This window comes from Bos grunniens, chromosome 21 (genome assembly GCF_055505025.1).
Source record: "Bos grunniens cultivar Pamir isolate PY7600 chromosome 21, Bosgru_T2T1.0, whole genome shotgun sequence".
NCBI classification, from domain to species: domain Eukaryota; kingdom Metazoa; phylum Chordata; class Mammalia; order Artiodactyla; family Bovidae; genus Bos; species Bos grunniens.
This window is the reverse complement of record NC_141185.1, coordinates 24,617,708-24,643,119: the sequence shown is the minus strand read 5'-3', so window position 1 is coordinate 24,643,119 and position 25,412 is coordinate 24,617,708. Positions and strand designations below refer to the sequence as shown.

At 36.0% G+C, this 25,412-nt stretch overlaps 1 protein-coding gene across 14 annotated transcripts in view; it reads right to left on the bottom strand.

Annotated features, from left to right (window-relative positions):
• The window catches only part of RALGAPA1 (Ral GTPase activating protein catalytic subunit alpha 1), a 214,175-nt gene that overhangs the window by 149,463 nt on the left and 39,300 nt on the right, over positions 1-25,412 (bottom strand). For all 14 annotated transcript variants that reach the window (XM_086363567.1, XM_086363565.1, XM_086363574.1 and 11 more), the window contains 8 exons: positions 21,514-21,624; positions 20,913-20,962; positions 18,036-18,093; positions 13,466-13,509; positions 8,890-9,067; positions 7,141-7,256; positions 2,374-2,512; positions 1,145-1,353 (listed from right to left, as the gene is read on the bottom strand). In XM_086363567.1, coding sequence (XP_086219693.1) covers positions 1,145-1,353; positions 2,374-2,512; positions 7,141-7,256; positions 8,890-9,067; positions 13,466-13,509; positions 18,036-18,093; positions 20,913-20,962; positions 21,514-21,624 — 905 coding nt within the window. The remainder of the gene's footprint in view (positions 1-1,144; positions 1,354-2,373; positions 2,513-7,140; positions 7,257-8,889; positions 9,068-13,465; positions 13,510-18,035; positions 18,094-20,912; positions 20,963-21,513; positions 21,625-25,412) is intronic.

Genomic DNA, 25,412 nt, shown 5'->3' with positions numbered 1-25,412 from the left:
ATAATATACTTTCTGGTACATTATTCAATTTTTGGTCTCAGTTCTATCATCTATAAAATAAAAGGGTTTTAAGTATGTAAATGATCTCAAATATGCCTTCCCAACTAAAAAAAAATCTTATTTTTAGTTTATTGAATTCTGGGATCCGAAAGAACAGTTCTGCTTGAGAGTATCTACATTCAAAAACTTTTTATAGAGAACCTAGAACATGTTTTGGGGAAAACGCATCACGTAATCTGCTATAGACAAATAAAAGGCTAGAGGGAATATAAGTAAAATTTTCTGAATGTTAATGAACATACTTTATACCTCCACTTAACTTTTAAAGTACTTAAAAGAGGTTGTATAAAAAGCACACACATATAAAATATTTTTAAAATGAGGAAATATGAGAAAAGGAAAAATAAAAACACTGCAATAAAGACAATTTCAGGAAAAAAAATGCACATTGAGAGGAGGGGCAAGTGAAAAAAGAGGGTAATGGTTTAATTAAAAATACAGAATTTTAAATATTAGTCCTTCCACTGCATAGCTGTGTAACTTTACATCACATTTCTAGAGTCGGTGTTCCTGAAAAAAGGGGACATGACACGGTGACAGGACTTTAAAACAGTACTCTATGAATGGGATTTCCTCCCTGGTGGTTCAGTGGTTAAGAATCTGTCTCTTAACTCAGGGAACGTGAGTTTGGTCCTTGGTTGGGTAACTAAGATCCCATGTGCTACAGAGCAACTACTGAGCCCGTGTGCTACAACTAAGACTTAGGGCAATCAAAATAAGTAGCTAAATATTTAAAAAGTAAATAAAAAGTAAATAGAACTATGAAGGTCATTTAATTGCAAGTTGTTTCCAACTGCAAGAATTTGCACAATTCAGAATATTTAATTAACATGAAATAAAGAAATAAGCTGAGACTTATATATGACTGAAATTATCTTCTATACTTTACAAATTCCATTTTTCATTAAGAAAACTATTGTTTCTATAATGCTTATTAAAATCTGGATTTACAAAATACATTTATAAAGAGAATGTAGTGTTGTTATTTGTTTTAAATGGGTTCTGCATCTAAGGAACTGAAATCAGTGGACAAATCCCTAAACCCATTTTTAACTTTAACAAGTTTGCTCTGGGTGTGTATTACCTGAATATTTTTGGGCAAGACTTCACCTTCCATCCCAGGAATATGAGGTCCTGTATGTGGCTTTGGCTCCAGCCAGAATGAAACCAGCCAACGAATGACAATAACACGAGCCTTAATGAAAGGCTCCTTGGTACAATAGATTGCCTCATTGGTTTCAGCATCCTTCTTGATCATGACATAATGTGGCTTTGGTCTCATCTGTGGGATATCTGCACACATTGAAACAAAAACCAAAATAGGAAAGGAATTATGCTTAGATAAATCTATGTTTTTAAATATTTCAGAAAATGTGATAATATCCTGATTTAAGAAATAGAATTAATACATTTTAAAATAATTTGCTAGATATTAGCATGGGAATCTAGAAGACTGAAACATATACAGCTGATACATGAAATGTGCAAAAATATCACTAAAAAATAATTAAAAATATTAAGAAATTTCCAGAGCCATTTAAAATTAATGAGAGCTCACTTCAATTAACTAGGTCTGAGACACATATTTTGATATCATACAAAGTATGAGAATTTTCATAGAAAAATTATTTTTAAAGCAAATATTGTTTTCAATGGTAAAGGTCTGCTACTCTAATTTAAGTCATTTCTACCAGCCTTAATGACTGTGCCTAAGCTTGTGAGCTGTCTAAACTTGGCAGAACTTAAAACAGAAACATCTTTGTGCAAAAAAGAGAGTTCTACATACAGGCTATCAATGGCTTCTATACATGGCAGTGGTCTACTTCTAACCCAGGCTTTGTCCTTGAGGCTATAGCTTCAAGGTTCCGAAAGACATTTTGGCATAGTCACTAAATACTGGAACAAGATATGATCAAAATATATGACAATATAATTATTCATATAGAATTTGAAAAAGACATACAAAACCAAACCTTTGAAGGACCTTTAAAAAGTTTTACAAAATAGTTTAAAGATGATACCAAACATTAGAATTAAGTTTAATTTGTAATCACAAATATTCCTGGTAGGCTAACTTCTCCAAGAGGTGATACCCAGAAATAAGTTTTTGATAAATCTCTTCACTCGGAATGAAAATTCTACACTAATAAAATTGTACTTTCAGTATGACATTCAGTATGAATGATGGTATACTATCTCCAATTAATCAATACAAATTAAATGTGGCAAGTTTTCTGCAGATAATAAATGCTAAGTATCTATTGATGAATGTTTTACTATTATATATTTCAGAAAATTACAAAGATTACTTACCAAGTACAGGATGATATAAACTATTCTCCTTACAGATGTTTGGGAAAATATAAGGCAAATAATATTTCTTAAAATGTGAAAACAAAAATGAAAATCCTCTTTCTTGGTTTTCTTTGTTCTTCCACTCTAAACTTTTTACCTAAAAATAAACAAAAAATTAGAATCATTCTAGGAGGGAAAAAAAGAGGAAAAAAAAAATACTAGCTGTTAAAAACAAGCTTATAAGAGGCTACCTAAGCAATAAACTAAACTTAGACCACAAAGATAAAAAGCTAAATCTGTGTATGTACATATGTTTATATAAATAGAAAAACTTCTGCCATGCAAATACAATACACAGCTGACCCCTGAACAACCTGGGGGTTGAAGTGCCGATCCTCCGTGCACTTAAAAATTCATCTGTCATGTTGCGGTCAGCCCTCCATATTCATAGATTCAAGCAACAGTGGCTTGTGTAATAGTGTAGATCGTATTCATTGAAAAATATCTGTGTATAAGAGGCCAATGATACATGTTATCTTTCAAAAATCTTATAATGTGCTCTGGAAAACTGTCAAAGTTGACTTAAAACTCGGCTCTACTACTGACAAAGATGATAGTGTTCTTTTCTCTTTCTCCCTTCCTGAATAATTCAACCTAAAAGTCAAACAAAACAGGCATATGTGAGAGGGAAGAGTGGAAGGTATGAAAGAGTGTCAGTCAAGTGCAGGCAATCAGAGCCTGACCACAGGAGGCATCCATGGAGGGAGTATAACAGAGGCAGTAGTTCAGGGGGGACTCAGAGTCTTACAAAGTATCCACGAAGTGTAGAGGGGAGTAAGCCAGAAGGAGCAGAGTTGTGAAATAGAGGGTGTGAAAACCCCAGTAGGCTGAGGAAGATATCTAAATATGGGGACAATAAAGTGGACCTGAGTGGACCACAGCGAGAGACTACTGTACATTAACTTTAGAATGACTAAAACTATAGACTGACCATATCAACTGATGGTGAGTATATGAAGCAATCTTTTATAGTTTCAAACATAGCTAGTGGAATATAAAAAGGTACAAGCACTTGGAAAAGAGTCAATATACACCCTACCATACAATCTAGCTATTCTACTACTAGGTATTTGCCCAAGGGAAAAGAAGTCTGTATTCACACAAAGACTTATTTACCAATAATCATAGTAGTTTTATCTGTAATAACCCAAAACTAGAAACAATTCACCATACCATCAGTAGATGACTGGATAACAAATCATAGCATATCCATACACTGAAAAGTTACTCAGCAATAAAAAGAACCAAACTGTAGATACATACAATAATAAATATTTTTTAAATTATTATGTTGGTTAAAAAAAAAAAAAGCCAGACCAAAAATAGAAGAAAAATAGAGGTACAATATGATGCCATTTATATGAAAATACAGAAGATGCAAACTACGGTGAAAGTAAATCAGATCAACAGTAGCCTGGGGAACAAGATGATGAAGGGTGGCAGGCAGGTACAGAAGGGTGGATTACTATGGCATCTGAGAATTTTTAGGGGTGATAGATACATTTATTATCTTGATTGTTGTGATGGTCTCGGGGGGGGTTACATGTAATAAAATTCATCAAAATGTACTTTTCTTTTTTTTTCTTTAATTTTATTTTATTTTGTGATTAAAATGTACTTTTCAAACATTACAGTTTACTGTATCTCAATAAACCAGTAAAACAATTTAAAAAATTTACATGAAGTACAAAAGACATTTTAAAAATAAAAACTGGTAATACAGTAACAGTAACGACTCACTACAAAACACATACTATATATCACAGTTGGTTATTCTAAATACTATACACTAATTACTTAAGCCCCAAACACCAAAATGGAATATGTATTATTTTTTTCTTTTTACTTGATGCATAGAGAGGTTAAGTACTTTACCAAAAGTCATACTATCAGTAAGATGCACAGTCAGGATTCAAACCCTGGCCATCTCATTCAGGGTGCAAATTAACTTCATAAGGTTTGTTTCTGAGACACAGGGAATTTTTGTGTTCAGAACAATTAAAAGAAATGTATATATGCTAAAAGTGTTTTATCAATCAGGATATGCACATTTCATATATGAAAACAAACAGGTTATCCTACATAATACATGTACCTACAATTTTTGAAAGTACAAGTAGGTTTAAGTAAAAATAACATCTCTCCACTCTCTAAGGGCATCCTCAGTCCACCTCCTCAATTGTTGCCTCTAGTCAGATTGATCCCCAAATCAAACCATCTTTCATTTAAGTGCCACAGCTGCTAACTATAAACGAAAGACTAGAAAGTAAACACAATTGGCTCGCATAAGGTATATACACATAAAATTCAGATTCTGTTCAGTTCAGTCGCTTAGTCGTGTTTGATTCTTTGCGACCTCATGGACTGCAGCACACCAGGCCTCCCTCTCCATCGCCAACTCCTGGTACTCAAACTCATGTCCGTCGAGTCGGTGATGCCATCCAACTACCTCATCCTCTGTCATCCCCTTCTCCTCCTGCCTTCAATCTTTCCTGTATCAGGGTCTTTTCAAATGAGTCAGTTCTTTGCATCAGGCGGCCAAAGTACTGGGAGTTTCGGCTTCAGCATCAGTCCTTCCAATGAATATTCAAGACTGATTTCCTTTAGGATGCACTGGCTGGATCTCCTTGCTGTCCAAGGGACTCTCAAGACTCTTCTCCAACACAGTTCAAAAGCATCAATTCCTTGGTACTCAGCCTTCTTTATAGTGCTACTCTCACATCCATACATGACTACTGGAAAAACCATAGCTTTGACTAGACGGACCTTTGTTAACAAAGTAATGTCTCTGCTTTTTAATAAGCTGTCTAGGTTGGTCATAACTTTCCTTCCAAGAAGTAAGTGTCTTTTAATTTCATGGTTGCAGTCACCATCTGCAGTGATTTTGGAGTCTCCCAAAATAAAGTCTCTCACTGTTTCCCCACCTATTTGCCATGAAATGATGGGACCGGATGCCATGATCTTAGTTTTCTGAATGCTGAGTTTTAAGCCAGCTTTTTCACTCTCCTCTTTCACTTTCATCAAGAGGCTCTTTGGTATTCTTCATTTTCTGCCATAAGGGTGGTCATCTGCATATATGAGGTTATTGATATTTGTCCTAGCAATCTTGATTCCAGCTTGTGCTTCATCCAATCCAGCATTTCTCATGATGTACTTACTCTGCATTTAAGTTAAACAAGCAGGGTGACAATACACAGCCCTGATGTACTCCTTTCCCGTTTTGGAACCAGTCTCGTTCCATGTCCAGTTCTAACTGTTGCTTTTTGACCTGCATACAGATATCTCAGGAGGCAGGTCAGGTGGTCTGGTATTCCCATCTCTTGGATTTTCCAGTTTGTTGTGATCCACACAGTCAAAGACTTTGGCATAGTCAATAAAGCAGAAACAGATGTTTTTCTGGAACTCTCTTGCTTTTTCCATGATCCAGCGGATGTTGGCAATTTGATTTCTGGTTCCTTTGCCTTTTCTAAATCCAGCTTGAACATGTGGAAGTTCACAGTTCACATACTGTTGAAGCCTGGCTTGGATGATTTTGAGCATTACTTTGCTAGTGTGTGAGGTGAGTGCAATTGTGTGGTAGTTTGGGCATTCTTTGGCATTGTCTTTCTATGGGATTGGAATGAAAACCGACCTATTCCAGTCCTGTGGCCACTGCCGAAGTCTTCCAAATTTGCTGGCATATTGAGTGTAGCACTTTTAAAGCATCATCTTTCAGGATTTGAAATAGCTCAAATGGAATTCCATCACCTCCACTAGCTTTGTTTGTAGTGATGGTTCCTAAGGCCCACTTGACTTCACATTCCTATGGCTCATATCACTTCACAGGATATCTGGCTCTAGATGAGTGATCACACCATTGTGATTATCTGGGTCATGAAGATCTTTTCTGTACAGTTCTTCTGTGTATTCTTGCCACCTCTTCTTAATATCTTCTGCTTCTGTTAGGTCCATACCATTTCTGTCCTTTATTGAGCCTATCTTTGTATGAAATATTCCCTTGGTATCTCTAATTTTCTTGAAGAGATCTCTAGTCTTTCCCATTCTACTGCTTTCCTCTATTTCTTTGCACTGATCACTGAGGAAGGCTTTCTTATCTCTCCTTGATATTCTCTGGAACCCTGCATTTAAATAGGTATATCTTTCCTTTCCTCCTTTGCCTTCACTTCTCTTCTTTTCATAGCTGTTTGTAAGGCTTCCTCAGACAACCATTTTGCCTTCTTGCATTTCTTTTTCTTGGGGATGGTCTTGATCCCTGCCTCCTATAAAATGTCACAAACCTCTGTCCATAGTTCTTTGGGCACTCTATCAAATCTAATCCCTTGAATCTATTTGTCACTTCCATTGTATAGTCATAAGGGATTAGATTTAGGTCATTCCTGAATGGTCTACTGGTTTTCCCTACTTTCTTCAATTTAAGTCTGAATTGGGCAATAAGGAGTTCATGATCTGAGTCACAGTCAGCTCCTGGTCTTATTTTTGCTGACACTATAAAGAGTCTACTATAAAAATCTCTCTCTCCAGCTCCCTTTCTAAGAGGTTCATAATCCCTCTAATGATTTTATTTCAGGAAGAGCATACTAACATATATTTTCAGAATTAAAAATCTGTTACTCCTCCTTTAGGAAAATAAGCAAGTATCTAGTATGACAGCATAACTGGAAGGAGTTGAAAATGAACTACCCACAGGATAGTAAGAAGGGTGATATAAAAGAAGATTACACATACCTGAATTACTATATATTTTAAAAGTGCTTCAAGAAAATAGCTTGTAAGATCTTCTTGTCCTTTATCTCCTGATTGTGGGGGGACAAGTGGAGTGATTTCCTCTATAGTGACTTGAGCTATCCAAAGACAAAAGTTTGGTATAACCACAAATTTAAGAATATTTAACTATTTATAGTTAGTATAAAATTTAACTACAAAACGGATAAGCAAAGAATAAGCAAAGCTTGAGAATATTCTAATGACTGAAACCTGATATAAACCTAAGGTCATATTGACAGCCCATCACAACCACCATCAACTTTAATAATCCACTGTTTCATGAAGCCCTGATCAAGGAAATGTGACACAGGGATGGACAGATATTCAGGGATTAAGAGTGAATAACGTTGGCCTGAAAAAGAACTGCTCATATTTTCAAATTCAGATTAAAAGTGTACATGACAAAATTCCATAAATATTATAAAAACATATAATACTATGCTTATTCATCAATTAAAGGACAATCTGATTACCCTAGGTAATGTCCACACTTCTTAAGGTAGCATCTTTATTCAAAGGATGATATACTATTAATATTTCCCTTCCAGAAAGAAAGAGAACTTACCTAAGGATACAAGCTGATACATGACAATTCAAAATTAAATGTAAAAATGGCCTATATTAAACAATAACAGGGGTCTTACAGGCCCTAGTGAGAAAGCCTCTCGCACAGCTAATTCCTAGAGAGAGAAAACTACAGGCCTGAAAGTTTGCCTTTCAAATACAAACTAAATATCCAGAGCCCATATCTCTACCACTTCCTCTGTTGGGCTCTTATACTCAGGGCTGCTGCTGCTGCTGCTACTAAGTCGCTTCAGTCGTGTCCGACTCTGTGCGACCCCATAGACGGCAGCCTACCAGGCTCCCCCGTCCCTGGGATTCTCCAGGCAAGAACACTGGAGTGGGTTGCCATTTCCTTCTCCATACATTCAGGGCTACTAGTCCCCTAACCTAATGACCCTTAGGACTAGGTAGCCAGACTTAGACATGCTCACCCTACTTCACACATTTCTGACTGAGCTCTTGCCCATGATATCCACCCCTACCCTCCAAGCCCCATCCTCGACTGACCCTGGTGTTTCCCTGTGTGACCACCCTCCTTGGTGTGGCACAACCACTTCTCCTGGGAACTATGAGTAACAAGCTATCTTTTAACAGCAATCATCTCCTGATTTGTTGGCCTCATTATACCTGGATGTTTTAAAATTATTTATTTACATTTTTTACTGACATACAACATTATATTAGTTTCAGGTGTACATGATTCAACATTTGTATGCACTATAAAATAATCACCCGAATAAGTAGTTACCACCTGTCACCAAAATTACAAAAAAATTTTTTTCTTGTGGTAAGAACTTTAGTTTCTTAGCAACTTTCAAATTCACAACAATTGTCATCAACTACAGTTCCCATGCTGTCCACTACATCCTGATGACTTATTTTATTTACTTTCTGACACGAAGTTTGTAACTCTAAATCCCCTTCACCAATTTTGCCCACCCTCAAATCCCACGCGCTCCCCTGTTCAAACCACCCCCCGCCTCCCCCAGCAACCATGAATCCTTTCTCCATGAGTTTTGTTTTATAAATCCCACATTTAAAAACATGGCCTTGGATTAACCAGTTAAAAATGTACAGACATTTTAAAATATATATTAACAAACTACACAAAATTTTTAAAATAATGATGGAAAAGATGAATCTTACTTTCTTGAAGGTTGAGTGGAGGATTAATGAGGTTATCTAAAGTTCGAGGTCCATATTCAGACTGTGGTGCTGAAAATCCGGGGATTAAGCATGAAAACATCCAAAGCTGTTCTTTGCTACAGTTATTCTGAAGAGCTTGCAACCATAATAAGAAAAGCCGAACACCTTCCCGCCTAATCTAAAATGAAATGAAATGAAAAACAGTAGTTTTATTTAAAATGGAAGTATTTTCTTCCTTCCACGCCAAAATTCTCTGGAAGATGGTTACAGACTGATACTCTCCAAAGGAGAGGAAGAAAAGGAAGGCAGGCAGGAGAGGGAGACAGAATGATAGCCGTGACAATTTACTGACCCCCTTAGCACTTATAAATCTAAATTTATGGATTCTGAACAAATAAACTTGGTGTCTAACTACCTAAGGAGTTCATGATCTGAGCCACAGTCAGCTCCTGGTCTTGTTTTTGCTGACTGTGTAGAGCTTCTCCATCTTTGGCTGCAAAGAATATAATCAATCTGATTTCAGTGTTGACCATCTGGTGATGTCCATGTGTAGTCTTCTCTTGTGTTGTTGGAAGAGGGTGTTTGCTACAACCAATGTGTTCTCTTGGCAGAACTCTATTAGCCTTTGCCCTGCTTCATTCTGTACTCCAAGGCCAAATTTGCCTGTTACTCCAGGTGTTTCTTGACTTCCTACTTTTGCATTCCAGTCCCCTATGATGAAAAGGACATCTTCTTTGGGTGTTAGTTCTAGAAGGTCTTGTAGGTCTTCATAGAACTGTTCAACTTCACCTTCTTCAGCGTTACTGGTTGGGGCTTTAAGAGATTTAAGATTTAAGGGACTAGATCCGATAGAGTGCCTGATGAACTATGGATGGAGGTACGTGACACTGTACAGGAGACAGGAATCAAGACCATCCCAAGAAAAAGAAATGCAAAAAAGCAAAATGGCTGTCTGGGAAGGCTTTACAAATGGCTGTGAAAAGAAAGGAGCGAAAAGTAAAGGAGAAAAGGAAAGGTATTCCCATTTGAATGCAGGGTTCCAAAGAATAGCAAGGAGAGAGAAGAAAGCCTCCCTCAGCCATCAATGCAAAGAAGTAGAGGAAAACAATAGAATGGGAAAGACTAGAGATCTCTTCAGGAAAATTAGAGATACCAAGGGAACATTTCATGCAAAGATGGGCTCAATAAAGGACAGAAATGGTAGGGACCTAATGGAAGCAGAAGATATTAAGAAGAGGTGGCAAGAATATACAGAAGAACTTTACAAAGAAGATCTTCATGAACCAGATAATCACGATGGTGTGGTCACTGACCTAGAGCCAGACATCCTGGAATGTGAAGTTAAGTGGGCTTTAGGAAACATCACTATGAACAAAGCTAGTGGAGGTGATGGAATTCCATTTGAGCTATTTCACATCCTGAAAGATGATGCTGTGAAAGTGCTGCACTCAATATGCCAGCAAATTTGGAAAACTCGGCAGTGGCCACAGGACTGGAAAAGGTCAGTTTTCATTCCAATCCCAAAGAATGGTAATGCCAAAGAATGCTCAAACTACCGCACAATTGCACTCATCTCACACGCTAGCAAAGTAATGCTTAAAATTCTCCAACCCAGGCTTCAGCAATACATGAAACGTGAACTTTCAGATGTTCAAGCTGGTTTTAGAAAAGGCAGAGGAACCAGAGATCAAATTGCCAACATCCGCTGCATCATCAAAAAAGCAAGAGAGTTCCAGAAAAATATCTATTTCTGCTTTATTGACTATGACAAAGCCTTTGACTGTGTGAATCACAATAAACTATGGAAAATTCTGAAAGAGATGGGAATACCAGACCACCTGACCTGCCTCTTGAGAAACCTATATGCAGGTCAGGAAGCAACAGTTAGAACTGGACATGGAACAACAGACTGGTTCCAAATAGGAAAAGGAGTACGTCAAGGCTGTATATTGTCACCCTGCTTATTTAACTTCTATGCAGAGTACATCATGAGAAACGCTGGGCTGGAAGAAACACAAGCTGGAATCAAGACTGCCAGGAGAAATATCAATAACCTCAGATATGGAGATGACACTACCCTTATGGCAGACAGTGAAGAACTAAAGAGCCTCTTGATGAAAGTAAAAGAGGAGAGTGAAAAAGTTGGCTTAAAGCTCAACATTCAGAAAACTAAGATCATGGCATCCGGTCCCATCGCTTCATGGCAAATAGATGGAGAAACAGTGGAAACAGTGGCTGACTTTATTTTTCTGGGCTCCAAAAGCACTGTAGAAGGTGACTGCAGTCATGAAATCAAAAGACGCTTACTCCTTGGAAGGAAAGTTATGACCAACCTAGTCAGCATATTAAAAAGCAGAGACATTCCTTTGCCAACAAAGGTCCGTCTAGTCAAGGCTATGGTTTTTCCAGTGGTCATGTGTGGATGTGAGAGTTGGACTATAAAGAAAGCTGAGTACTGAAGAATTGATGCTTTTCAACTGTGGTGTTGGAGAAGACTCTTGAGAGTCCCCTGGACTGCAAGGAAATCCAACTAGTCCATCCTAAAGGAAATCAGTCCTGGGTGTTCATTGGAAGGACTGATGCTGAAGCTGAAACTCCAATACTTTGGCCACCCCATGCGAAGAGTTGACTCATTGGAAAAGACCCTGATGCTGGGAAAGATTGAGGGCAGGAGGAGAAGGGGACGACAGAGGATGAGATGGTTGGATGGCATCACTGACTCGATGGACATGGGTTTGGGTAGATTCTGGGTGTTGATGATGGACAGGGAGGCCTGGCGTGCTGCGGTTCGTGGGGTCACAAAGAATTGGACATAACTCAATGACTGAACTGAACTACTTAAAGCTATCAGGTAATTTTTACACTATAACTTTCACTTATAGAAAATCAAAATCATTTCCTTCTTGTTAACTTCCGTTCTTCCCCACATTGCCACTCTAATCCAAGAAGAAAGGAGAGACGGCAATGACCACTCCTTGGTATAACTATTAACTGCTAAAAGGAGGAATGGTCATGGAGATCCGGATGCACTGCTAACTCACTGCTCTTGTCCTTTAAAGGCTTAGCAGCCTGAAATTATCTCATGTATTTAATTTGCTTCTAAAGGGCAAATTTGGCCTATTACTGTATCTTTAAACAACTAGAACAATGCCCAATACACAGAAAATACATATTTAAACTGAACAATGCTCTTTCAGGAAGACAAAAGGAGAAAACAAAGCAAACTCCAAATCTCCAAGCAAACCACAAAGTTCTTCACTAACCTAACCTCACTGATAGCTTCGGATATTCCTCTATCACAGCTTTGTACACAACTGAGCTTCCAAGGTGGTGCTAGTGGTAAAGAACCCACCTGCCAATGCAGGAGATGTAACAAAATCAAGGCTCAATCCCTGGGTCGGAAAAATCCCCTTGAGAAGGGTATGGCAACCCACTCTTGTATTCTTGCCTGGAGAATCCTGGACAGAGGAGCCTGGTGGGCTACAGTCCACAGGGTAGCACAGAGTTGGACACAACTGAAGCAACTTAGCACACATGCATGGTTTGTAAACAGCCACTGCCAAAGCTAGACATCTGTTGCCACCCTCTCAGTTCAGTTAGAAACAGGACAAAGCTGTAGGAAGGCTTATCCCGTTGTACTGCAAACCCAAACCTTGACACCAAAAGTACCTACAATGAGACTTTTACCCAACTTACAGCAAGATGCTTTTGGACTGAGAAGCTTTTCTAACCACAGCACAATGGAATAATAAAAAAGAAGAAAAAATAATAATAATGAACAAACCATTTTTAACAGATGTACTACTTCCCTCTATATCTCAGGATAGCTATGGTAAAATGAAGAATTATTTGTTGAATAGCTTAATAATTTGTATCTTCTGGGGACCACAGGGCAAAGCACAGTTGTCCCTCAGTATCTATGGGGTAATGCTTCCAGGACCTCCCCTACCATGGATACCAAAATCAGCATATGCTCAAGTCCGATATATAAAATGATATGGATGTAGAGCCCATGGACATCAAGAGCTGACTATGTTTCTGCCAAATGAGTCAAATGCAGTGGTAAAACCACAAAAAGTTTTCAATAGCATGGTCAACCTCATGTATACTGAGCATGCTGCTATTTTTTAAGTGATTTCACTTCAATCCAGGGAACTGTAGATTATTCATATTTATTTAGGAAAACAATGATGCAGGCAAGTGGAGCAGTTGACTATATGCTTTACTCAGTTAAAAAAAAAAAAAAAAAAAAAACCTACAGAAATGGGGCTTTCCCGGTGGCTCAGTGGTAAAGAAACCACCTGCCAATGTAGGACACAAGGGTTCAATTCCTGTCCAGAAAGATCCCACATGCCACAGAGCAACCAGGCCTGAGTGCCACAACTACCAAGCCTGTACTTGACAGCCTGGGAGCCACAAGAAAAGCCACTGCAATGAGAAGCCAGGACACAACTGGAGTAGCCCTCGCTTGCCACAACTAGAAAAAGCCTGTGCAACAACGAAGACCCAGCACAGCTGAAAATAATCAATTCAAATAATTTTTTAAATATAAAAAAGAAATATAATTACATTATACCTTCAAGGAGTTTCCTGTGTGTAGTAGTTTCTTTAAAATCAATCCTGAAAAGAAAACATGATTTTAAACATTCATATCTTATTCATTTCTAAATGTCAAGAGTTATCAGTAAGACTTGAAAACACTTTAAAAACAAGTCCCTGGTCATCTCCAAATTATTCTTGGTGACCTTAACATCCCTCTGGCCATAGTCTTGGGATAGAGGGCATATAAAAAGTCACCATTTTAACACATGGTTTACTGGAATTAAATATGATTTATCCTATTAAAACAAACAATAAAACCAAAATTGCATTTAAGGCAACAATCTATATATTTTACTGAATTGAACTGAAGAATATAAATAAATACTTTTACCATCACTAATACAAATAAAAACCACTGTAGAAAATTTTATAGTTAATCAAATAAACACCTGAAACTGTAGTATTTCTTAACAAACGTTTCCCCTGTACTACTTTTTCTTTTCAAAATACTCAGAGTATTCAAAATACTTTTTCTTATAATTATACAATATTTCAAAGCTATAATAAAATAATGAAATAATATTCACAACCAGAAGTCCACCATTCAGTTTGAACAAATCTAAATAGTCTCATGTTTCCTATAATTTCAAGATTTCATTTATTTGTTATTTATAATGTTTTATATAAGTATCACTTAAGCCTCCCATGAACTCATCCTGAATCATTTTCCTGCTTCCCTCCCCAAAAGAAATCTTATCCAGATTTTGTTATTAATTATCTCCAAAAATATTTTATTACTATTTATAAATCTATAAAATATTTAGAAATAGTTTCTATGTGTAAAATTTATACCAGTAACAAAATTTCCTCTACAGCTATTTGTTCTAATCTTGCATCTTTATTCTTTCTAGTAACACCAAGATTACAAATTTTTATATGAAATATATATATAAAATGATTAAGACTGTGACTCTATTGCTTAAGTTTTATTTATCGTACTAAAATAAGTTTTAATATTTCAACAAATCGTGTTGATTTATCTGCAATTCCCTTCCTCGTGTCTGAGCAAATTCAGTTTCTTAAAACAATTCTATATAAAGCCTCGGTCTTAATTAGCTCTCCTAAAAAATCTATACATGCTAAATGCATTGTAGTATCACCGATTGAACCCTGGAAGAGAAAAAGAAGTGGAAAACTAATCACATCTGATAAGCGTTTTTAATCATGCATGGGCAGTAAATTCTGTCGGATGCTTTTTCTGCTACTGGCATTACAGTCAAGTAAACATCACAGTCAGCATTACAGGTGGTTTTGTCATTTATTCTATTAATACTGTATTTTTCACAAAATGCTTATCAAATATTAAACCAACCTTGCATCCCTGAGATAAATCCCAATTGGTTACCATTTACATAGTCTTTTTGTCATACTACTAAATTTAGTTTGTTAATAAATTATTAAAGATTTTTGCCTCTGTGTTTATGATGGATATTGAACACTACTGTGTTCTTTTGTGAGGTCTTTAATCTGGCTTTATTATCAAGATAATAATAGACATGTACATAGACTGGGAAGAGTTCCTTTATTTTCTGAAAGAGTTTGTGACCAATTGATATTACATCTTTTTAAGATATTTGGAATTAAGCTTTCCTTTGTGAGAAGATTTATAATTGTTACTTTAAGAGCCCCAGAGATTAAAAAATTATAGAAATTAGATGGTATATTTGAAATGAAACCTTCTCAATTAGTAGATGTTTTTAAAGTATTCAACAACAGGGAACAACGACAGACCCAAGGAGATACAAAATGGAATACAGCTTTTCTGGCAGCAGCACTGAGAGTGAGTAATCTAAATGAGGGCTTCCAGGTGGCTCAGTGGTAAAGAATCTGCCACCAGTGCAGGAAATGTGGGTTCAGTCCCTAGGCTGGGAAGATCCACTGGAGAAGGATAGGGCAACCCACTCCACTATTTCTGCCTGGAAAATGCCATGGAAAGAAAAGCCTGGCAGGCTACAGTCCACGGGGTCACAAAGAGTGGGACACAACTGAGGGACTGAGCACATTCTTTTTTGAGTCAGTTTGAATAATTTCTATCTTTCTATAAATTTGCTGATTTTATTAAAACTGCCTTGGGTCTTCCCTGGTAATCCAGTGCCTAAGATTCCATACTCCCAAATATAGGGGGCCTGGGTTACATCCCTGGTCAGGGAACTAGATCTCACATGCTGCAACAAAGACTCAGCACAGTCAAATAAATAAATATGTTAAAGAAAAAACTGCCTAACTTGTTAGCGTAAAGTTGTTCAAGTTACTTTTTTTAAGGATTCTTACTCTTGCCTGGAAAATCCCATGGATGGAGGAGCCTGGTAGGCTGCAGTCCACGGGGTCGCTAAGAATCGGACACGACTGAGCGACTTCACTTTCACTTTTCACTTTCATGCATTGGAGAAGTTAATGGCAACCCACTCCAGTATTCTTGCCTGGAGAATCCCAGTGACGGGGGAGCCTGGTGGGCTGCCGTCTATGGGGTCACACAGAGTTGGACACGACTGAAGCGACTTGGAGGAGGAGGAGTGACAAAGAAAAATGACCACTGATATATCTTCTCAAATTGGACATTTACTGGAATACTACTAAACATGACAACTAGATAGCCCAAAGCTCTTTTACATATTGAAGACTACATTCCTCAGTAGAAAAACTTTACAAGTTCAGATGTCTAGAGAAGTTTCTTCATAGATAACCCAAGAACATTTTAATGATTATGAAATAAAAAATAGGATATTCTATTAAGCAGCTTATCATGCTTATTAGCAATTTATATGTCTTCTTTGGTATGCTGCTGCTAAGTCGCTTCAGTCGTGTCCGACTCTGTGCGACCCCATGGACGGAAGCCCAGCAGGCTCCCCCCGGTCCCTGGGATTCTCCAGGCAAGAACACTGGAGTGGGTTGCCATTTCCTTCTCCAATGCATGAAAGTGAAAAAATAAAGTGAAGTCGCTCAGTTGTGTCCGACTCCTAGCGACCCCATGGACTGCAGCCCACCAGGCCCCTCCGTCCATGGGATTTTCCAGGCAAGAGTACTGGAGTGTGTTGCCATTGCCTTCTCCGCTTTGGTATGATATATATGCAAATATTTTGCATATTTAAAAAACTTATCTGTCTTACTGAGTTGCCAGAGTTCTTTATATATTAAGGACACATCATTTTTAGTCTTGAGCTTTATCAAAAAAGTTTATTCTCAACAGGCTTTATTATCACTGATGTATAGAACAGTCTTTTGGATTCTGTGGGAGAGGGAGAGGGTAGGATGATTTGGGAGAATGGCATTGAAATATGTATAATATCATATATGAAACGAGTCGCCAGTCCAGGTTCGATGCACGATACTGGATGCTTGGGGCTGGTGCAATGGGACGACTCAGAGGGATGGTACGGGGAGGGAGGAGGGAGGAGGGTTCAGGATGAGGAACACATGTATACCTGTGGTGGATTCATTTTGATATATGGCAAAATCAATACAATATTGTAAAGTTAAAAAATAAAATAAATTTTAAAAATAAATTAAAAAAATAAAATTTTGTCTTTTTTAGCCCCTGCATCAATATCCATCCTATATGTAGTTTCTTTTGCTTCCAGAACTGCTAATTGGGATGACTTATAGTTTCAAAGCCTCACAGATTTTATTTGCTACAACTGATTAAGAATTGTAGGGCCTAAATAAATCTATGACTCTTTTTTAAAAGGAAAATACAATTTTTACAAATGAATATAAGGCCTATAACATTCTACTTCAACAATGTAGGTATGGTGGCTGGCTGTGTATTCACAAGAGAAAGGCCACGAGAATCACTAGCAATCACCTTTGTTCTAATTGAGACACTGAACCAAAGCCAGAAATTGCCTACCTGCAGATTCCTTTTTCATCCAAGAGGGAAAAAAGGCTTACAATGAGAGTCAGAGAGTCCTGTGGCAATGCTATGATTATGAAAGAACCAGACTCCAAGCCAGCCAGCATCTTGGCTTAACTCCTTGTAAGAGAAGCCTATGACCTGCCTATCTGGTTCTTCACAGTAATCTACAGCAGGGCTGCATGTTTTTCCTTTCCCCTTTTCCTTTTCAGCTTCATTTCTTGATCTGGGAAGTTCTACTTTGGCTCTTCAAGCAGTAAGCTAAACCCCAGGTTCCCTCTTTTTTTTTTTTTTAATGGAGCAAACTGCCAACTTTACACTGCTTGCTTTCAAACCTGGAACCCATGGCTCTCTTATACTTGGCACTTTGCATTTTGTCTTCCATTTCTGATTACAGAATATTTACTTTGATATAGAATCTTTTATTTTTAGGCTTTATAGTTTATCATTATTGCTAACATATTCACAGTAACAACAGGTGGATCAAAGAAATTTAACATGCCACTATGAAACTTAACAGGCCTTCATGTATGTTTTTATCTTATATTCCCAGTAAGTTTAATTCTGTATTCTTTATTTATTTTTACTAAAATATAAACTATGAACTCATTTCAAGTAATAACCAACTCATTAACAGAATACGTTCAAATATTATCATTTATTTCAAATGTGAAATAGTATTTACATTACTTACCAATACTATGAAACTGCCATCGCTGATGAATTCTTTCTGGAAGAAGTTGTAAAATTTTCTAAAAATCAATATGAATAAAACAAAGAAAAGTATGAAAAGCAAGTAACAAGTCCACATCTTGAACAACGTGAAAAATTAAAGAACTTACACAAAGCCTTTAAGAGTTTGTTAAGCAGAAGATAGTATTACAAATACAAAATCATCTTTGAGCTAGTCTGATGGTAGTGGCACTACTTCAGCACTGGCATACTGATCATTATCTGAAAACTCCAGAAATCAACAAGCTATACTAACTAAGTCTTGGAACAGGAAATTGATGAAATTTATCTTTTATAATGATGTAAAAATTATATTTCTCTTTAGTGAATAAATGCTGTATTTTTTAATGCTTGTTTTCTATTAGACTTTCTGTGGAAACTACTGATCTGTTCTAAATTCTTTTAGATACTAGTATCTTATATTTTCTCTTCAAGTAGTTCTTTCTTTCTCCTATTTTGATAAACCTAAGAGGGGAAATATTTTGCTTTCACAAAAATCCTATCAAATACTTGTACTAAATTAATCACATGAACCCAAAGATACTTATATATTATAACAGCTATAGGTATGAGAAAAAATTTTTTAAATTCAGGAGCCCTATGGTTAAGCTAACCCATACATACTTCTACAAGTTTGGAATATTTCTTACATATAATATCTTCAAAATTTTGTCTTTATTTTCCTCTACATATTGCACCTGTATGAATTATTCTACTTCAATAGCTGCCTTACTATGCTGTTGAACTATGTTCTCAATACTCATCTGCTTGCTGAATGGTATTTGTTATTATTGCTGCTCTATTTTATTACTATTTAGAGTCAACATTAATTGAATGTTCATAAGGGCCAAATAATAGACACTTTATATAAAGGATATTTCATTAATCCTCAAAACCATCCTAAAAGGAGTGATTTCGTTTGCCATAACAGGTTAAAAAATGTGCTTAGGTTAGAAAGTGGAAAAACAGATTCCAGCTTCCATATTCCTATTTCCAGAATTAGTGCTTTCATACTATTCTGTTCAAAGAATGGTATGCCTGTTTTTACACTTCTCTATCTTCCTTTTGATAATCGTCTCTAGTCCTTCTTATATAAGAGGATGATAAAGAAATTATAAAGTTCTTCACAGACAGGTGCTATTCCCACATAAGATACAGAAAATTCTTCAGCCTTGCCCTCCTACATTTCTCCCATACTTAGCCAGCAACTGTATAGTTATATTTATTGCGGTATGGAAAGAGCTAAAATTATAGAAAACTAAAAGGACAAGTTTGTGAACTACTTAAAGTACTTCTACATTATCACTACTAAATTATACTTCATCATCTTTTTATTCAGTAATATAAAGATGAAAGAAATCATGTACACTCTTAACTACACAGAAGAAAACAGAGTATCAATCCTATGTCATAACATTCCACAATGATGCACCTATTCCAGAAAAAGGAAATCAGTTTATTTAGATAATTTCTTGATCTTTTAAATCATTAGTCTCTAAAGGTGGAAGTCAGATATTGTTACCATCATAAGTACAAAAACAGCACCCAGGTTAAGTATTTTTTCCAAAAGATAAAAACCCTACATTTAACAGTTCTTTTCCTAATGAAATTTAGTGATGGATTATAGACAAACATTTCAGTTCAGATTAACAAATGACCAGTATATATTACATACAGAAAACTAAGGATTATGCTTTAATAGAAGGAATACCCTGAAAGAGCTTCTATTAACTAGTCAATGATCTCAATTTCCTAAATATAGTTTCACAAATGTCTGAAGGAATACTTTCCAGGAATTATCTTTTCTCTGTACATACTGTTTTATTCTTTCTCAAAATATCCATGCTTTAATATTCCCCTTGTAAACAATTAATGCAAACACTTTGGGAGGTAAATATGAGCAAATTCCTCAGGGTTAATGACTAACGAAAATTAACTGCAGAACTAGGTATCAAACCAGTTACTTCTTTTGGAATGCTTAAAAAAAAAAAACACAAAACTTTCTTTTTTTAAGCTGTGACTGACTCAGCAACTGAGAAAGATCAAATTCTTTAAATTCTTCTAAACCATACTAAAATAGTCAATATACAAAACAGTGAATTTTAATTAGCAGTAAATAGAATAGTTCAATCTTTAGAAACTGATTTCTAAATTCTTTATGCCTTTCAAAACACAAGGTCTAATTAATCCTGGCTGTTTCCTGATTGCTAAAATCCTCAATAAAGATTGGAATACTCCTATCACTACTTGATTTGAAAACCAGAATGAAGAGTAAGGAGTTATTTGAAAAGCATGTGTGTCCCTCATTTTTATCACTGTGCCAAAAATAAGACAGAAGTTTTAACAGAGTATCATATGTTGTTATTTCTTTCTGCTTATTTAGCAATACAAACTTGCCCCGCCCCAATAAAAAGTAATGTGGTAAAACAACAATGTATAAAATGTTTAAAATTATTCTATACAAGTTTTCAATGAAAAGCAGTTAAAGCAGAAACTATGAACTCCTTAGGTATATAACAGTTCCATGAATTTATCCTCTCAAGTAAGTATGTTTTAGAATTTCTTAAAAAAAATTCTCCATTTGTGTAAACATCCCACAAATTAAAATTTTTATTGCTTGTAAACACCATAAATATTGTACCATTTGTGACTTCAAATGCATAAAACCATTAATTCTATCTGTACCTAAAATATACCTCAGAAATTTTTTTAGGTTAAACAATAGAATTTAGTTTTTAAAAAGCATGGCAGATTCACAGTGCTTGTTAATATTCAATATATTCCTTTGTATGTTCCAAAAATTAATTTTGGGAAAAAAGTTACATGGGTAGGTACGTACCTCAAAAATAAAAAGTATAGCATCCAATTCCTCCCTTTGAGACTTGTGACCTAAAACATTTTTACAGAAAAATATTTAAACATTATCATTTTGTCCTCAATGTCAACAACCACTTAAAAAGCTTAAAATATTTCAGGCATAGTTTTTTCTCAGTGATTCTTTAATAAAATATTTAAAGTGTATTCTGTTCAATGTGTAGACAATATCATAGCATCTCTACTTTTTTTAGACAATTACATTTAGGTTTTACATATTTATGTCTAAAAAATAAATAATAATATATTGTGGTAAACACTTAAGTGAGCTCTTAAAAATGTAATTATGAAAATGACTGCTCAAACCTGACACATGGCCCTAGGGCAGAGTAAAGGTGAGAAAACAAATCTGACCAGAGAAAAGGCCAATCTTCTAAGCCTTTTCAAAATAATAAGGGTATTATTAATACTACTAACCCACAGTGTGAGCAGGGTGTCTACAAGCCATCTGAGAGGAGAAGTGAAATAATACTAAAATTCCAATGTGAAAAAGTCTATTTTAAGTGAATGTTTATGACAATTATTTGAAACATCAGCGTAAGCCAGGATTGATTTTAACATCTTACCTTTCTGTTTAAGACTAGCTTCAATAGTAACAAAATTCTCAAAAAACACATAATATATATGTGAAAAATGTTGGTCAAAAAACTGTTTAAGATCAATGGATTCTGCATTCTCTGAAAAATAAATGAAAACAAGTTTTAGTGATTACTATTTATATCATGTTCAGCAAATATTTACTGTGGCAAGTTTCCTTCAAAAATGTCAAAGAACTGCTCTTAAACTTCTATTAAAATATTTGAGAGATTTATTTATACCTTATTCTCACAACTTAAGTTTTTAAAGATTTTATTTAGTTTTAATTTTAAAAACTGGCCAAATCAGGTTATCATAATCTTTAAAGAAAACAATGTCTCAGAAAGATTCACCCAAAATCATTAACCAAACCAAGTTTTATTTTCAACTCACAGCTTATATTTTGTAACTTCTCCCCAAGACAGTTAAAAATCAGTATTTCTAAGAGTAATAAAACATGACTAAAATACATTTTATTTTAAATATCTAACAGCCGGCTTTACAAATAGGGATTTAAGTATTACAAAACTCATAAAATACTGTTATAAGAACTGTCAGTGTAGTCCAAAGCACAGAAAACTAAACATTTAATTGTATCCACAGCAGCAAGAGAAGGCAATGGTAACCCACTCCAGTACTCTTGCCTGGGAAATCCCACGGACGGAGGAGCCTGGTAGGCTACAGTCCATGGGGTCGCAAAGAGTTGGACAAGACTGAGCAACTTCACTTTCACTTTTCACTTTCATGCACTGGAGAAGGAAATGGCAACCCACTCCAGTATGCTTGCCTGGAGAATCCCAGGGACGGGAGCCTGGTGGGCCGCCGTCTATGGGGTCGCACAGAGTCGGACACAACTGACGTGACTTAGCAAGCAGCACAGCAGCAAGTGTTAGGTACTAACACAAAATTACTTTCGAAACACAGGAAGGAGTGAAGGTGGGAAAAGAAGAAAAGCTTTGACAGAGAATGTATTATGTGAAAAGATCTTTACGGACAGGAAGGTATTTGGATATGATGTGGTGGTTTTGAATAAGTAAGACATTTTTGGCATAAACAAAAACATGAAGAAAACAGGATAGAATGCAGAAAATTCATTTATTTTGGCTAGCTTTGAGCATTTTGATAAAAATAAAATGGAAAAAATAGCCTTGATATGTCATGAAATGTCTTAAGTGCAAACTAAGGAAATGGCATTTATCATTTAAAGCAAGATACCTATACAGGTATATAGGTGCTTGTGCTTAGTCACTCTGTCTTGTCCAATGCTTTGCAACCTCATGGACTGCAGCCTGCCAGGCTCCTCTGTCCATGGGGATTCTCCAGGCAAGAATACCGGAGTGGGTTGCCATGCCCTTCTCCAGGGGATCTTTCCAACCCAGGGATCAAACCCAGGTCTCCCACACTGTAGGCGAATTCTTTACTGTCTGAGCCACCAGGGAAGCCTTAGAATAATGGAGTGGGTAGCCTCTCTCTTCTCCAGGGGATATTCCTGACCCAGGATTCAAACCAGGCTCTCCTGCATTGCAGGCAGATTCTTTACTTACACATTTTATTGTTTTCAGAGGGAATGAGAAAGTTGGGGAAAGGGGGAGGAATTAATAACTTTTATATACTTCCAACTATTCAAATTCATTTACAAAAAGCACGTGTCTCTTCTATAATAAACAAATTTGAAAAAAGCAACTGGAAAAAAAAATTATTTTTTTCACACCCTGGGAGTAAAATATAGGATAAACTACTACTTGTTGGTAAACTCAAGTTAAAGGTAAGAATCAACTAATTTCTTGGAATGCTTTAAGGCTGAATAGAAGATTTCAGTATAAAGTTAAATATTAACAACATATACATAGCACTTTAAACTCTTTGTGGTATATTATCTTATCCTATGGATATTCTTAATAACTCCTGAGTTGATAGCTCATCTATGGAGTTTTCCAAGACCGTTTCCCTTTTCCTTCACCCTCCCAAAGGAAGGGATGGATGCCCTCTCCTCTCTATTTCTTTCTGTTCTCTACAATTCTCTCTAATGAAAGTAATTATGTCTCAAGTGTTTCCTTGTCTCTTTTCCAGGATTAGTCTATAGCTTCTTTAGGACAGAAAGTGTGTCTACCTTAGCATTTATAAAACCTAAGCACAGTGCTGAACATGCAAATGTGTTTTATTATAAATAAATAAATAATTTTAATTTTATTGTATTCACTTTGTAGCTCAGAAATTTGTATCTTGGAAAACACTGCATAACCTACTGACAAGCAAAATAGCATTGCTTCATCTTGACTGGAATAAGAACACCCAGGTTCTATTCCTACCTGTAACAGTATCTGTGTGACTCTTCAGAGAACTGTGGGGGGTAACACCTAACATAAACAATATTTCCCATATGCCAGACACTCTTCTAAGTTCTTTATAGAAATTAATTCCTGTATTCCTCAAAACAGCACTATGAAAGAAGTACTATTATTATCCTGACTCTAAAGATGAGGAAACAAGCATAGAGAGTTTAAGTAATTCAGTTAGTGAGAAACAGAGTCATGGATTTAAACTCAACACAGCCTGGACTGGGCTTCCCCGGTGGCTCAGACTAAAGAATTCACCTGCGATGTGGGCAACCTGGGTTCGATCCCTGGTTTGGGAAGATCCCCTGGAGGAGGGCATGGCAACCCACTCTAGTATTCTTGCCTGGAGAATCCCCATGGGCAGAGGAGCCTGGCACGGTACAGTCCATGGGGTCTCAAAGAGTGAGACACGACTGAGTGACTAAGCACAGCACACACAGCCTGGACTTACTGCTTATGCTCTTAACCTCTATGTTATTCGGCCTCCAGTGTTAGCACATTTATAAGAAAAATAAGAAAAGAACAAAGATAAGAATAATAGTCACTGAATATTAGTTAAACATATTTTAAAGAATACCAAAATAAAACACATACAACTAAAATAAACAGGAAAAGTATTCTATTTTCCCCATAGACTAGTTTGAAATAACAAAAAACTATGAAATCAGAATGAAATAAACTGCTATAATTATCACTAAATTTCCTGAAACTAATGTTTCTAACAAAACTAATGTCCCCAGGGAAAAAAAGAAAATGAGAAAACAAAGCAAAACAAAAAAAAAATCAAAACATAACAGAAGCAAACGTGAATCAACTTAAGATTTTGCAACATAATTTAGGAGCCAAGACAGCCTCTATTTCCTTCCCATATACTAGGTTAAACAAAGCCTGGAAACTACATACTAATAAAAAGTACTGGATCAAAATTAAGAAGTTTGTTTTTTAAATCTGTGTCTATTTATAATGATCTAATTAGCAAATAAAAACTCTTATAAAATACTTTTGCTCATCAATTCACAAAATTTACATGGTCGGGGGAAAATAGGAAAAGAAACACACAAAAAAAGTGGATATAAAAGGATAGGTATATATAAAATAATAATATAAAAGAAGGCTTCACTAATTTAAAAACAACTCTTTAAAATTATACCACAAGAGAAAGGAAAATATAAAAAGAAAAGAAAAGTAGGAAGAAAGATTATGGGAAAAACTTCTACCCAATACCTTTCTCCCCCTGTCAAATGACCATAACCCATTATGGGTATTGTTTTTTTCTCTTTCTGTGAATGCTTCCATTAATTTCAGTCAATATGGATCCTAATTATGTCACATTAGCTGGTACAACTGTCCCTGTGTATCAGCAGGTGATGGTTCCAGGAACCCATGAGATGCCAAAATCCAAACATACTCAAATAAGTCCCTTACATAAAATGATATAATATCTGCATATAACTTACGCACATCCTCCCACACATTTTACACAATCTGTAGCTTACTTATAAAACCTAACACGATATAAATGCTATATAAATAGCTGACTGGGTGCAGCGAAT